At 34.6% G+C, this 15340-nt stretch overlaps 4 protein-coding genes across 4 annotated transcripts; 3 read left to right on the top strand and 1 right to left on the bottom strand.

The window, feature by feature from the left end:
• Positions 1-431: 431 nt before the first annotated feature.
• Positions 432-4068, top strand: LOC116340480 (rab GDP dissociation inhibitor alpha). The gene is made up of 4 exons (XM_031766997.1): positions 432-1197; positions 1981-2456; positions 2537-2704; positions 2773-4068. Exons 1-4 carry the CDS (start codon positions 801-803, stop codon positions 3064-3066), a joined length of 1335 nt encoding a protein of 444 aa, XP_031622857.1. The 5' UTR covers positions 432-800; the 3' UTR covers positions 3067-4068.
• A 431-nt stretch (positions 4069-4499) lies between these two features.
• LOC116340479 (DNA repair protein complementing XP-G cells homolog) lies at positions 4500-8545 on the bottom strand. Its single transcript, XM_031766996.1, has 5 exons — positions 8379-8545; positions 8123-8298; positions 7062-8062; positions 5393-6992; positions 4500-5326 (listed from the first exon to the last, which is right to left on the bottom strand). The coding sequence occupies exons 1-5, from the start codon at positions 8464-8466 to the stop codon at positions 4688-4690; spliced, it is 3504 nt and encodes a 1167-aa protein (XP_031622856.1). The 5' UTR covers positions 8467-8545; the 3' UTR covers positions 4500-4687.
• A 104-nt stretch (positions 8546-8649) lies between these two features.
• LOC116341267 lies at positions 8650-10256 on the top strand. The gene is made up of 7 exons (XM_031768225.1): positions 8650-8859; positions 8966-9213; positions 9353-9443; positions 9519-9664; positions 9753-9843; positions 9920-10061; positions 10141-10256. Exons 1-6 carry the CDS (start codon positions 8823-8825, stop codon positions 9994-9996), a joined length of 690 nt encoding a protein of 229 aa, XP_031624085.1. The 5' UTR covers positions 8650-8822; the 3' UTR covers positions 9997-10061; positions 10141-10256.
• Positions 10257-10666: 410 nt separating this feature from the next.
• Positions 10667-14903, top strand: LOC116341266 (beta-alanine-activating enzyme). The gene is made up of 3 exons (XM_031768223.1): positions 10667-10937; positions 11774-12130; positions 12195-14903. Exons 1-3 carry the CDS (start codon positions 10696-10698, stop codon positions 14548-14550), a joined length of 2955 nt encoding a protein of 984 aa, XP_031624083.1. The 5' UTR covers positions 10667-10695; the 3' UTR covers positions 14551-14903.
• The last annotated feature ends 437 nt before the right edge of the window (positions 14904-15340 follow it).

The raw sequence follows: 15340 nt of genomic DNA, 5'->3' as shown, positions 1-15340 counted from the left end.
ATTGCCAAACATGTCACATACATTTGTATTAACATGGAAACCCGTCGCTATGTGTACACGTACCTATTCGTTTTAGGACAGCGAATTCGAAATTGTAACAAATCAACTGTCAAATATACGATTTTCGCCTCATTTCCATTGTCCCAACACACACACATCGAACATCGTCGAGCATCGAGGGAGGTGTGCAATCGCACTTTTAACACACTAAAATAAGATTTTAAGTCATGTTTTTGACAAAAGAATGATGAGTTTTTGTGTAGAAATGAAATTTCCACATATTTTCTTTGATTTAAACATTTTTTGAGGAATTGATGGAGAAATAAAATCAAAATTGATATAAATGGCCTCCCTGTCCCAAAGCTGCTTTTAATGTGTATGTCATTGAATATACGCATCTCAAATGCGAATAATACGACAGCAGCCGATCCGAAGCAGCCAACAAACCATTGCGATTATTCCACTGAGAAAGTCAATTTTTTTCCAATCAATCTTGAAGACAGCGCTCTCGATTTTTTTTTCTTCTTTCACATTTCGTCACCTAGATTATTCAGTTTTGTGCATAAACGTCGATCTGGTCGAATAAATTAGCGCAAAAATAAAAAAAAATTATCGTGTGTTTATCGATTACTTTTTTTCGTCAATTAGTGTTTGGAATTTTTTTTCACGCAGCTCATTGTGGTTGAATAAATTCCAAATTTACCTCGTTCAATCCGCATTTTACCCAAGTGTAGATACAAGTTTTTTTTAATCTCTCTCTCTGTATTTTTTAAAGCGTTAGAACGCGAAATAAAAAAAACATGGATGAAGAATACGATGCAATTGTGTTGGGTACAGGCTTGAAAGAATGTATTCTGAGTGGTATGTTGTCAGTTTCGGGTAAAAAAGTGTTGCACATCGACCGTAATAAGTATTATGGTGGTGAGACAGCATCGATTACACCGCTTGAAGATTTATTTGCGCGTTTCAATCAAACCGAACAATTCAACGAGAAATTTGGCCGTGGCCGTGATTGGAATGTCGATTTAATTCCAAAGCTATTGATGGCAAATGGCTTATTAGTGAAATTGCTAATACATACGGGCGTGACCCGTTATTTAGAATTTAAATCGATCGAAGGGAGCTATGTGTACAAAGGTGGAAAAATCGCCAAAGTTCCTGTCGATCAAAGAGAGGCTTTGGCCAGCGACTTGATGGGTAAGTTAAATTCATTTTACAGTTCAAGCCATTTTTTTCACTCATATTCTTTGCTTTGCGCACAGTGCGAGCAAACAAAATAGAACAGACAAAAAGCATTTAAATATGGATAGTGTGTCATCGGAAGAAAGACGAAAAAAAAAGAATGAAATGAGAAAGTTGATTTAGAAGAAATATAAAATTGTAAACGGATCGTTGTGAAACAAAGAAAAATGGAAAACGAAGAAAAAAGAAAGATTTTTTTTCTCTCCTAATATACGAATCAAAGAAATGAAAATAATTCGAGTGAAACACACTGACATCAATAATTACAATTTATATTCACTTGTTTCGGTGGCAAAAAACTTTATCGCTGCGAACAATTTGACAGAAGAGGATGACATGAGCGAACGAATCAATAAGATAGAAAGAGTCAACCAACTTGATAACTTTGGATGCATGTATTGGTTTTTGATTGTATGGAAAGCGTTTCGCACACATAGCGTACGTGACACAACCAATAGCTGAAACTCTCAACACTATCCATTGTATGTGTGCGCATCTCTGCATGTGTGTGTGTTTATGTTGATTGAGGCGAATAAAAAAAGTTGGACAGACCATTTTTTTTCGCTTGAATTTTAAAGTTGCCAATCGAATTTAATGTGTTAGCGTTAATGTTTCGTGTTTAACACTGACATGACGCACGTCAATTAGATTTTCAAGCAAAATGTCAATTATGCATGAGCAAAACTAAATAATGTTGACGAACGTTTTTCGTTTTCTTCTTCTTTTCTCTTGCGATAGGTATGTTTGAGAAGCGTCGCTTCCGTAATTTCTTGATCTACATTCAAGATTTTAAAGAGGATGATCCAAAAACGTGGAAAGACTTTGATCCAAATACTGCGAACGCTCAAGCGCTCTACGACAAATTCGGTTTGGATAAGAATACTCAAGACTTTACTGGGCACGCATTGGGTTTATACCGTGATGACAACTACTTGAATGATAAAGCGCTCATTACAATTAAGCGCATCAAGTTGTATTCGGATTCATTGGCACGATATGGAAAATCGCCATATTTGTATCCGATGTACGGTTTGGGCGAATTACCACAAGGTTTTGCACGTTTGTCGGCTATCTACGGTGGCACCTACATGTTGGACAAACCGGTCGATGAAATTGTGTTCGGCGATGATGGCAAGGTAGTTGGCGTTCGTTCCGGCGAAGAGATTGCTAAGTGCAAACAAGTGTACTGTGATCCAAGCTACATTCCAGAGAAAGTAAGTAATTCATCATCGCAAATTACGCGTTTAAAATCCATTTCACAACAAATTATTGTCATGTGTGTCTATTTCATTAGGTTCGTAAAACAGGTCAAGTGATTCGTTGCATTTGTCTGTTGGATCATCCGGTTACCAATACAAAGGATGCATTGTCAACACAAATCATTATTCCGCAAAAGCAAGTTGGACGTCAATCCGACATTTATGTCATGGTGACCAGTTATACGCATCAAGTTGCCTCCAAGGTATCTTTTTTTCTTCTCGCTATGCTCTGTAAACGATTTGTTCATACTAAATTGTACATTAAATTCAGGGATGGTTCATCGGAATGGTGTCGACAACAGTTGAAACTGATAATCCAGAAGCTGAAATTGCACCAGGGCTGGCATTATTGGCACCAATTGCCCATAAGTTCGTATCAATCACGGACTATGTCGAACCAATCGACAAAGGTTTGGAATCGCAGGTCTTCATTAGTGAATCGTATGATGCTACTACTCATTTTGAGACCACTTGCTTAGATGTCGTCGACATTTTCAAACGTGGTACCGGCGAAGAATTCGATTTCTCCAAAATCAAGCACGAATTGGGTGACGAAGAACAATAAAGTGTCACACACATGTACACCAGACATACAATATTTCATTACCAGTAAAAAAAAAGAAAGAATGAAGATGTTTTTTTTTCTCCAATCGATGAAAGCAAATTAAACTTAAAACAAAAAAAAAACTAATAAGATCATCCAATTAGATTGAACAATATCTTAAAATTTAAAACGCGTATTGCTTGCAACACCACGCATATTGATCGACATTAAAAATGAGAATTTTTTTTTGGCAAATTCAGACACATTATATACATATTAAAAATTTACACACATGTTTCCTAAAGAAAACAATCTTTTTAAAAGAGTAAAAAACCAGTGGAATATATAGTTTCTATAAGGAATTAAATAATAATTAAGAACATCATCGATAAAATGAATATAGAAAAAAGCATAATTCAAAAAAATGTAGTTCTAATGGGCTTGGTTTTCATTGTATTTTTTGTTCCTTTTCTCGGTTTCAATATTCTATTTTTGTTTTATGTAATCTTTTTGGAAATTTCTATTCTCCATCGAACTTTGTTTCCCTTATATAAAGATTCCTCACTTTAATAAAAAAGTTTCCAACAAGTTATATATGTTTTGTGATCGAAATTCCTAAGAATTTAGTATTAACGAAAAAAAATTCCTTACTAAGAGTGAATATTTAATATGGCTCAAATTTAACAAATTCATTTCATTTTTCTTTGTGCACCGCAAACAATAATAATTTATATCAAAATGATTACTATTTAAAAAAAATGAAACCATACAAAGAAATTCTGAACATCGACACCGGACACAATACTCTTCTTTTGCTTTCGCACTTTTTTGCAAACTTAGAGTATTGCGTCTGTCTTTGTTTTTTTTCCTTTTTATCAAGCAAGTGCTATGAGTTTTTTGTTTGGGATAAAATCTTACTTTAATAATATCAGTAAACGAGAAAAGTTTGCGCTTAAATTGGCAATATTTTCTTTTAATGGAAATAAAAAAAGAACACAATAAATATGCAGACATTACCTCCAATTGGTTTTTGTTTTATTCAACCCTTTTTTTTTTTCTTATTATACCACACTATTTGACTTAAGTATCATTCTAATTTGATTGACATACATACTCGTATAATCCTCAATATGCTGCACTATTATCTCTTATATCCAACTCCTCTTTACCAAGTGGTTTACAATCAAAGTATATTAGAATTTTAATACGAAATTTCGATAGAAAATGTGCATTTTAATGACATGGCTTAACATTTTTACTGATGATCATCACACATGAATATATATATATGTTTTTTTTAAGAGTCAAATCATCCAAATTGAATGTTGTGCAAATTATTATGTTAAACCAACGAAGAATGAACAGAACTGAAAATAATCTAACCAAAATAACCATATAATTTACACAACACATGCAGACCTTTTTCAAGAGTTCAAATTACAAAAACAACTGACTATTATACCATTTATAATATTATTATTTAAGAAAACAAACAGAACAAATATCTATAATGTAATGTGCTATAGCTCTGCTTGTTAAAATTGAATACATCCATTCAATTTTGTGAAACTGGATTTTTTGCAACACAGACATGGAAATAAAATTACGATAAAAAAAAATCGTGTTGGATGGAACATCGATCTTATTTCTTTTTAATTTTGGTTTTCATTTTCTTCAGTACTTCGATGGCCTTTAGTCGGTTACTCTCCATAATCTCTTTGTCTTTTTCGCGTTGTGGTATTGGTTCATTGTTGTCTGGAAGTATGATTTTCTTTGTACCATTGACGGCTGAAGTACTTGGTTTCGCATCGCTGTTGATGTGTTGCTGCTCTGCAATCGTGTCGGTCGCCATTTTTCGCTTACGTCCAGGCTTGCCTTTTGATTTATTAGTTGTGTCTTTGTCATTTTTTGCAGCCGTTTTCTTTGTTGGTTTCTTTTTCGGTTTCTTCTCTGGCACAACACCAACACCATCATCATTATCATCATCAATTACTATAGGTGCTTCTGGATCCATTTGGTTCAATGCTGTTCGAACCCGTTTGCTTACTTTTAGATCCGTTCGTGATGTAATGCCGGTGATTTTGAAGTAGTTTTGAATTGATTGTTGTGATCGCTTCTCGCTCAGACGTTTCATCACCGGTAATATAATGTCATCTGTTCGAGATTTCGTCCAGCCAAAAGTTTTTTTCGCATATTCGCGAAGACTCTCCAATTCAGGATGGCCCCAAGTAAATTTCTCCCGATTTTCGTCCACAGTTGGATATAAATATGCCTCCACAACCTATTTGAAATTATAAATTTGAATATTCATGTGGAAAATGAATAATGATGAACAACAAGTACTCACCCGAATATTTGGAAAATCTTCGGTCAATTTAATATTCTTTAATTTTTTCCGTAGTGCATTCGCTTTATAGCCATGTGCCTTGTTTTGCCACCAATCTCGAAATTTGCGTAGACTGGATATGATTGAAACGACGTTCGTTGTTTCACCTTCCTTTTCGGGTGTGGCAGGAAAAAAAGAAAGAACCTCCAAAGCAGTAACTGCACCTACGCCATGAATGCCTTGTGTATAATCGCTGCCAACTAAAAAGGAGAGCTGAATCAACTTGTGCCTGTCCAAATGGAATAATCGATGGATATTCTCTGATTTGTACTCGAGTACATGCTTATTTTGATCGAAAAAGTTCTTGTACACAGTTTTTCCACCAAATAACCAGATATCACTATCATCGGTAATGGTTCCTTCAGTTAGTTCGATTTCGTTCAAATATGCGCACTGCGCTTCTGCCTCCATGGGTGCAACGATATACGGTACACCGAATAATCTCAACAGATCCATACATTCCATGCTCATTTGTTCGGTAATCGATACACCTAAACGGTCTTTTTTATTTCGTTCTGCCACCAAATCACGGCGCTCTTGATTCAATTGCTCCGCAATATCTTCAAGCTCTTCTTTTGATTTTTTTTCACGCAAAACACCAGCTGCCATTTCCACTGAATCTTTTTCAGCGACAGATTGTGATGATGGTGATGGTAGACATTCAAAGGCATCCGCAAGAGATTTTACCGCTTTTGATGGACTAGCAGAGGAGATGTCATCGTTTTTTGCACTAGCTGGCGATTTCTTCTTTGAACTGGGCGGTGTCTTTTTTACGAAAAATGGTTGAGGTATCTTCGTTGGTGTTGTCATCTCATTGGATGCGTCTTCTATTTTATCCTGTTTTAATTTGTCCAAAAATGAAGTTTCTTTGCTGGTCCCCGCTGTTTCAGATCGATTGGATTTTGTTCCGAGCAAATCATCCAAACTTAGCTGTGTGACGGTTGATTTTTTAACATTCAATTCATTCAAAATACTCTGCATTTTTGAATCGGATGAGTTTTTATCCGAATTCGATACCATTTTTGTCTCGGCCGATTCAAACGATTTTTCTTTTGGCTCTTTTGATCTTTCATCATTTTGAACAGCTTTTTGTGGACTGTCGTCAATTTTTATGACAGTTTCCATCACAATTTTACACTTCTCCTCCTTTGATTTTACATCTGATTTTGTCTCTGTTTCTGTGAAAATGTCAGCAAATATATCATCGTCTTCAATTTCACAAATATCGGCAGGATTTATGGTGACCTCAATTTTTGAACCAGTCGTCTCCTCGACCGACTTAGAATCAAATGGAATTTCATTCATGAGAAACGGTGGTGGTAACGGACGCTTAGCTCTTGCCAAAAATGCTTGATCAACTTCAAAATCTATTTCGGGAACATCGATAAAATCGGAATCGGCACCACTTGACACATTGGCTTCATCATCTGAACTCTCCGATATGTCAATCACTTTCTCTTTCTCAACGCTTAGCATTTGCGATATTTCTTTTGCTTGAAAGGTTGATGTTGATGGAGCATTTCTATCTATTTTACCAATGAGAATGCTGTCATCGTTGAATCTGAAATTCGAAATCATATTAAGATTATCTTTGGCCATCATTTGAAAAAGGAAAAAAAAATATAATTACTTGAACTCTTGTGTAGCATTCAAACTTTCGTCAATTTTCACCAAATCGGAAACTTCTTCATCGTTCATGCCACCATATTCGACCATATAGTGTCTTGCCAATGAGTTGGCGGCCGATCCAAGTGCTTTTCGTTGTTCAACTGTCAATCGAACTGTATCACATTCACTCGTTGTGTTGGCATCGCCAAGTGGATCCTCGCCGCCCAAGGACATTTGAATTGCTCTTTGCAAATCAAAATCTTCGTCGGTCATATCTTCACTCTTGACCATTGGTGTCACTTCATTTTCGTCTGGCTCTTCTTCAATTACATTCAATTGTTCTTGTTTGACCTTTTCATCGGCTTCTTTTTTCATTGCCTTAGTAATATCACGAACATGCAAAAATCGAATGTGTTCATTTGAAGCCACTCGTTCGGTTGCAATGTCTGGATCAACGACACCTTCTTCTGATAATAAATTCTCAAGTTCAGCCATCGACAAACCTTTGCCGCCCATTTCTTTTTCCGCTTCTTCCAATTCGACCTGTACTTGTCGTCTTTTTAGCAATCGTTTCATTTGAAAACTACTAAATGATTGACTTTCAGCTGGCAACTCATGCAATCGCCCCCATGAAGATTGTTTACGCATTTCTTTAATATCGGATAAAATCTCATGGCGAATATCGGCCGGTAGACTTTGAAAGTGTGAACTTTTTACATCAATTGCTTGTAGATTGCTACTGTAATATACGCGTTGTTTATCATCGAATGAACTATCGCTTTCACTGATATCTGTGATGGAATCGTCTTTGACAAGGTCTTCTTGAATCGGTGGCAATTTGAACATGTCATTATCATCATTTTCATTGACTTTTTGTACCGATTTTCGTGGTGAAACCAAAGCCGATGTCGATGGTCCCAATGCTTGTTGCACAACTTTTTCCTTTGCCAATGCTTCCAATAGCAATTGTTGCAGTTTATCCGCTTCATTTTGATATTTATTCTTGTTACGCGCACGTTTAGCCTGAAAACAAGTGTTTTTTATTTATTTTTTAAAATAATAGAATAAATTGTTGCCACTTACAATTGTTTCCCGTTTCAATGGTGGCACACCACCATCAAACACAAACACTGGCCTAATTCGATAATACAACAATTTACAAAGACGATGGAATAAACCAAGTAGATGGGCATTTGGTAGGGTTGCTCCATTTGAATCTTGAAACCCTTTGACTACCTGATGCAACCATATCGATATATCTGCAAAGAAAATGCGACAATAAATTTCGTATCATTGTGAAATGTTTACCTAATTTCAACAATACATTTATGACACTAACCGACGGCTAACACTTTATTTTCCAATGTGTCAACAGGTACCGGTTTTCCACTTTGGTCAATCAGTTTCCATAACCCAGTGACCCCCATAATTCAGGTAATAAATCGAAAAATCGAAAAAAACTAATTATACCATGCTCATTTGACGAATCGTTTGTTGTTTAGCGCGAACAGTAATTAGATAATGACAGTTCCCGTACACACTCTCACACTCTCTCACACAGTGAACGCTGTCCGGCGAATTGAGTGAAATGTCATATGGTGTCAGTTAAGCAAGCCAATCATTGTGTTTTAGATGTTCGTAAATAAACAAACAAATTCGAAAAAAGACACATAATTTTCTGAACAAATTCTGAAATCAAAGTTCTGTTCCAAAAAACATTTTTTTATATAATTGATAGTTCGAAAAAGAACATAAAGTACGAAAAATTGGTGAAAAAAAAACAATGGCAAAAGTAAAGACTTCATCGCCGAAAAAGAGAGGTATATAACAATGTGTTCTTGTACAGTGAAAAAAATGCATATTTTCGGCATAAATTAGCTTCAAATGTGAATAATTTCAATAAATAATTATTATCTAACAATTCAGGTCGTGCAGCGAATAAAACGGCGACGGGGGATGATGCATCAACAACAGAGCAAACAAGCAAATCGAAAGCATCGAAAAAAATTCCATTGCAAACGAGAGCTGTCAATAGCCACAACAATGATATTGATTCAGACATTAGTAGTTCAGAAAAACCAACACGAAAAACAAATAAGAGAGCCTCGTCGTCATCGTCAACGATTTCGAAAATAAGCCAAAAATCCAAAGCAACAAATTCGAAATGGCGTCCGGTAAGTAAAAATAAGTTGTTTTTTAGGTTTCTTGAAAAAAAAGTATACTATGATGATTCCACTTGTGCTAAAATCCAGTTGGTTGAAATAACAAATAAATTGGATAAAATGATTAACAATCGATTTGTTTATGTTTTAGACAAAGTTAAAAGACATTGATTGGTTGAAAGGACTGCTACAAATGGACGTGACATCAAAGTGGAAAAGACAGCAATCACAAATGGGCGTTGGTAAGATATTCAATCTCATTCATTTTGCTTTGAATCATAATCACTCATATTTCCGTTTTTTTTTTTTGTTGACAGAGGTGCGTTACCCAAGTTCGTTGTCATTGCGAATAGAAGATGGAATACAGTACGTGACATATCCATGGAACAATGGAAAATGTTCTGGATATGTGAAAGTCGTAAGGGATTGCGAGAAATTACCCAAAGTACCGACTTCGTCAATGGTATGATACACCTTTGAGTTCAGAATAAAAATGAACTAAATTTTGGATCAGCTATCATTATAAATTTTCTCCTATTTTCGTATTGCAGAAATTAACAGTTCTATTGGGCAAAATCGATCTAATTACTGGAAAGGATAGTACGCCGTACAAAGCGGGAACGGTCATCTCGATACCAAAAGGTAAGACTGAGCATGAAATACCGTCGAAAATCCTATGCAACATTTCTGATTCAACTGTTTATTTTTCTATTTGCAGGAGTGAAATACGGACTTCGGAATAATTATAAAGATACGTGTTTTATTCGATTTCAAACAATGGCTACGAATGAATAAAATGCCAATTTTAACAAATAAACAGTTTTGATATTAAAATATAAAGTGAAGCAAACTGTTTTAAGGTAATGCCATTACAATTGATTTGTAAACAAAAAACACAGATATGCATAAGATAATGGTTCATTTTTTTTTTAAATCCAGTTGATAATGGTTCTTTTTTTAATATTCGCCCATCATGCAATTGTCTTGTTGTGATCTTGTTTGTGGCAATAAAACCTGCTTGGCGAAATGATCTAATATAGAAAACAAAATAACAAACTTAATTCTGTTTGAAATGTTAATTTGGGCCATATTGTTTGCTTAAATGTAATTGATATTCATCATCATTAAATGTTATATCTTAATGAATTACGTGTATGAATTGCCATAATGCATTCATTTAGTTTGTAATTAGTGTATATGCATCAAAAGTGGATTGTCAACAAAACGACGGTTAGCAAATTCGCCGCTATATTCGCTGCAAGCATTTCCAATTTCGTCATGACATTTATGAATTCGCTTGCTAATGACAACTCTAATATTTTTCATCTGTACGTTTTTATCTTTATTTTGATTTGGATGAATTAAAAAAAAAAAATGAGAGAAAACTGAACGTTAGTGTTACTTTTAAATTTAGTGTAATAGTTTTTATGTGTGAATCTAGGGAAAGAGAATGAAAATAAATGAATTAAATAAAATAACATTTTAAATGGAATCATGTTTGATTTATCCAATATTCAAAAGAGAGGCGATAACAATGTTTTGAAGTTCTTTGAAACGGCCGATTCACTGCACGTCTATTCATATGCTGATCTACACCGAGATTCAATCAAAGTATTGAAAATTCTTGAAGAATATGTAGGAAACACGGCCAATCAAACAAAATTAAATGAACAACATTTCAACGTTGGAATTCTGCTGCCAGTTCATTCGCCGGCTATTCTGCCAATTATCGTTGGGTAGTGACTTCATTTTATTTATATTAATTGAAGAAGAAAAATAAATACTTTTTCAATATTATTCACGTTTAATTATAGTCTATAGATATAGTGCTATATTATAGTTGTAAAAATATTATTCTATAAGATTTTTATATGCGAACCAATCCCTGCCATTGGGATAAGAATTTCATCTTTGATTGTGCCAGTAATGATGGTTAGTCTACTTGTGTAATTGTGAGGTTGATATTTGACTCGATATTCAAACATTTCCAATAACCGGTGAATTCAAAACAAACACATTTTCAAAATATATTTTTGAAATACATGAATTCAATTCCGATCATCTTCGCGAATTATTGGATGAGTGGCCAACTTAATCATAATCAGAATAACAACAATGTTATGACGTTCGGCCAGAAAAGCTGCAATGCATCAAAGCCGGTTAACGTTTATCACCACCAAAACTCAATATCAAACGAAAACGATGCAAATTGAACGATATCAATGAACAAAACGATATTAGTTTGATGATTGTACCAACCAAAATAAATGAAAAAACGGCGATTGCTTGGAAGAAATATTCGAATGGATGATATTATATAGATTTGTTATATGCCACTTAATCTTGCACCTAACATACAATACCTCAAATTGCTAAAAAAATCCAACTTTTTCCATTTCTTATCCATTTATCGAAAACTAAAATTCATAAACATATCATCTACTTTACATTTCCCAAAAAATAAACGAAATTTTTATTCAATATCATTTTACAATTTTTCTGCGAATAACGAACGCATACGAATGAACGAACAAAAATGTAATAGCTCTGATCCTTTGCAACTATTTTTTAGAATTGAAAATGCTGGATGTGCAAGTTGTTTCCTTGATTCCACCGAAAATTGGACAAACCTTAAAAAGAGACTGATTGACCTTGAGACGAACATAATCCTCTGCGATTTGCAATACTTGAATAAATTGAACATTGAAGAAGAACAAATCATCTCGAGACTAACGATATTCAATACAAATTGTGGACTGATTCATTTCAAAGATTTACAATGCATTCCAAAGACATTGTCAAACCGTCACTATGATAAGACGATGTCATCGCAAATCCTATTTTATGCCACCACCTCTGGCTCATGTGGACAAGTTAAATCGATTGGCGTGACTTATAAATGTTTTATGCCAAATATCACAAGTCTCGGGTAAGTAAGATTGAAACAATGACAATTTCTCACGGAAATTGATATTTTTCTATTGATTTGTCAGGAAAATTTATCGTGTAACTGGAGACGACGTAATATTTGTTACATCGCCGCCAACTTTTGATCCGTTCATGGTTGACATTTGTTTGGCATTGCATTATGGTGCCTCGTTAATTATGGCAACAAATAGTTTGAGATGTGACGTTGGACAATTGTTGGACGTACTGTTTCCAATTGAGAAAAATTCAGAAGTAACAATAATGCAAACGACACCGTCACTCTTCATGCGTTGGTCATCTAGTGAAATAGCCGACCGAATATTTTCGTCGAATTCTCAATTACGAATTCTCGCCTTTGGCGGTGAACGGATACCGGAAACCAATCAAATGAAGAATTGGATCGATTGGGAAAATAATAATGTGCTTCGAATTTTTAATTTGTATGGTTTGACTGAGATGTCATGTTGGGCGTGTGTCTATGAAATTACAAAAGAGGATATTCGATCAAATCGAAGAATTCCAATTGGTAACTCAATCGATGCGAACACAACCATTGACATTAATGCCGACGGCGAACTATTATTAAAATCTTCAGTTCGCAAATGTTTTCAGCCACAAATAAGTGATGCTCAAGTAATTGACGATAGCTTTGAATTCACATTACGCACGGGGGATTTGGTTGAGGCGGATGATTATGATGCATCACGTTTGTATTTTACATCTCGTTTAAATTCCGTAATCAAATTATATGGCAATAAAATCAATTTATGCGACATCGAAATACGCACAAAAACTGTATTTGGAGTTGAAGAAGCTGTATGCATACACAACGAGGAACGAAATTCAATCGAACTTTTTGTCAAAATTGAAGAGACAGCCGATGATATTGATATTAAACAACGAATAGTAAAAACACTCCAAGCGATTGGTGCACATGTCAAAATTTACTGCGTTTCACATTTTCCACTAACAACACACGGAAAAATTAGCAAAAAATGCCTGTTGAATACTGTTGTACATACAAATGGCAAACAATTGAGATTTGAACCCATTCACTTTATATTACAAAATATAATTAATGAATGTCTTGGTACGAAAATTGCATTTTCAGAAGTTTTCGTTGATTCAACGGAATCGCATAAGAAACTCAAGACCGAGATAGATTCATCTTTCATTCAGTTGGGTGGCACTTCTTTGAAAGCAATTCAAATTGTACATGAATTTGAACGTGAAATTTCCCACACAATTCCACAAGTCTTAGCAATGCTTATGGACGACAGTATTTCAATACGTGAAATTCTGTCACATTTGATCGATGCGAATTTGGCGAGTGAAAAACTTGGAAAAGTTCACAATGAAATTATTCCGAAAATTGACGAACGCTGGAAAATAGATATGATAAAATGCATCGATGCCACACCAACCGTATGCTTTTTGAATGATATGACCATTGTATCGGTTGGGAGTCATTCGAAATGGTTGTTTAACGTTTCAATAAATGATGGAAAAATCATATCCAAATTGGAGCTACCTGATCGCATCGAGAGCCAAGGGGTACAATCTAATGACTGCATCATTGTTGGATGCTATGATGGACATTTGTATTGTGTTAATATTCAAAGCGGTGCCATAAAATGGAAGTTTGATTCTGGAGCCATGATTAAGTGTCGCGCCCTTTTGATCGATACATTTGTGATTTTCGGCAATTATAATGATTCAAAGAATCTATGGTGTTTGGATATTGAAAATGGAACCAGTGTTTGGTCGTGCCGAATCGGAACCAAAAGTATCTACGCAAATCCAGTGAAGATGAACGATGAAAATTGTCTTGTTTGCAGTTTGGATGGAACAGTTGCTCTGGTCAATATTTTTTCAACAAAAATGCTGTGGACTTTCAATGCAGAAGCACCGGTTTTCTCGACACCGTCGGTATTTCTTCGAAATTCACAACATTCGCAAATTATTTTAGCGGCTGTGAATGGCACCATATACATATTGAACGGTAATGACGGTACGGTAATTTTATGCCATAAAATTGATGGCAACATTTTTTCATCCATTGAATATTTTACAAATACCATCGATAAAACATGCATGAATTTTGTATTTGGATCACAAAATCATTTTTTGTACTGCTTTAAAATCGATTCAAACGGCGTATGCACCGAAGAGTGGAAACATAGAACTACCGCATCTGTTAGATCAACGCCACAATTTATTGAGACACAATTTAATTCGTATATTTGCATTTTCTCGTCCGATGGAATATTCCATGTAATTAACAGTAAAACTGGTGGATTATTTTATAAACGCAAACTTGATGGCGACGTATTTTCAACGCCGGCAATCCATAATCAAAGATTATTCGTTGGCAGTAGAAATAATTTCCTTTATTGCATCGATTTACCTGATTTGTTTTGAAAATTACATTTTTATTCATGTTCCAGAGGAATTGTGATTTTTATTTTTTTCGAACGAAAAGTTTCGAGAAATGTAACCGAAGCATTCAAATTAATTAAACCGATTCGGTTATCTGCAAAGGAAGTTGTATATTGTCTAATCAGAAAAGAAATATGTTATTTAGATTGTAAGCTAAGATTTCATGATCAAATCACATGGAGTGAATTTTTGTTGTTTTACATTTATGTCAAGCATGCATAGATAAATCATTGTTTCAAATAATAGAGAGCAAAAATTGAAGAAACAAAGCCAAATTAAGCAGGACAAAAACGAATAAATTGAAATAATTAGATTTTTCTCACGCAGCATTGAAATTGTTGTTGTCGTTTTATTTGAGTGTTTTTAGTGAAGAAAAAATTCCAGCTGAGAGAGAGAAAAAAAAATATATATGTGAAAATTATAGCCGCATGGCATGAAGCAGAAAAATTGCAAAATAGAACACACCAGAAAAATGGTGAATGTACATGACGTACAAATCAAGGTATGATAGCAATACAATTGAGACTTAAAGTACACCGTACAAATGATAAAATGAAATAAAATGGAAATCAAAAGCACATAGTAATAATAAAGGCATCGCCAAGTGTAGAAAAAAATACACAACAACATCCGAGTTCTCATCATCGAAGCTACATTTATTATTATTACAACCGTACAGTTGGCATTTTATTAAGCCGCATTCATTTAGTTCACTCAAGTTTTATTCTTTTCTTACACTACGGTTATTGTGTGGCTCTGTTGTGTTACAATT

The sequence above is a fragment of the Contarinia nasturtii genome, unplaced genomic scaffold (genome assembly GCF_009176525.2).
Source record: "Contarinia nasturtii isolate CC-2019 unplaced genomic scaffold, AAFC_CNas_1.1 Cnas_scaffold_695, whole genome shotgun sequence".
Lineage (NCBI taxonomy): Eukaryota > Metazoa > Arthropoda > Insecta > Diptera > Cecidomyiidae > Contarinia > Contarinia nasturtii.
The sequence above is the reverse complement of the archived record's forward strand: the minus strand, read 5'-3'. Positions and strand labels throughout refer to the sequence as shown.

Coding starts and splice junctions, on each gene's coding strand:
- LOC116340480 (XM_031766997.1), top strand. CDS start 801: ATGGATGAAGAATACGATGCAATTGTGTTGGGTACAGGCTTGAAAGAA. Junction 1,198..1,980: donor TTTGGCCAGCGACTTGATGG/GTAAGTTAAATT, acceptor CTCTTGCGATAG/GTATGTTTGAGAAGCGTCGC. Junction 2,457..2,536: donor CAAGCTACATTCCAGAGAAA/GTAAGTAATTCA, acceptor CTATTTCATTAG/GTTCGTAAAACAGGTCAAGT.
- LOC116340479 (XM_031766996.1), bottom strand. CDS start 8,466: ATGGGGGTCACTGGGTTATGGAAACTGATTGACCAAAGTGGAAAACCG. Junction 6,993..7,061: donor AATGCTACACAAGAGTTCAA/GTAATTATATTT, acceptor TTCGAATTTCAG/ATTCAACGATGACAGCATTC. Junction 5,327..5,392: donor AAGATTTTCCAAATATTCGG/GTGAGTACTTGT, acceptor AATTTCAAATAG/GTTGTGGAGGCATATTTATA.
- LOC116341267 (XM_031768225.1), top strand. CDS start 8,823: ATGGCAAAAGTAAAGACTTCATCGCCGAAAAAGAGAG. Junction 9,214..9,352: donor CAAATTCGAAATGGCGTCCG/GTAAGTAAAAAT, acceptor TTTATGTTTTAG/ACAAAGTTAAAAGACATTGA. Junction 9,444..9,518: donor GCAATCACAAATGGGCGTTG/GTAAGATATTCA, acceptor TTTTGTTGACAG/AGGTGCGTTACCCAAGTTCG.
- LOC116341266 (XM_031768223.1), top strand. CDS start 10,696: ATGTTTGATTTATCCAATATTCAAAAGAGAGGCGATAACAATGTTTTG. Junction 10,938..11,773: donor ATTCTGCCAATTATCGTTGG/GTAGTGACTTCA, acceptor ACTATTTTTTAG/AATTGAAAATGCTGGATGTG. Junction 12,131..12,194: donor CCAAATATCACAAGTCTCGG/GTAAGTAAGATT, acceptor TTGATTTGTCAG/GAAAATTTATCGTGTAACTG.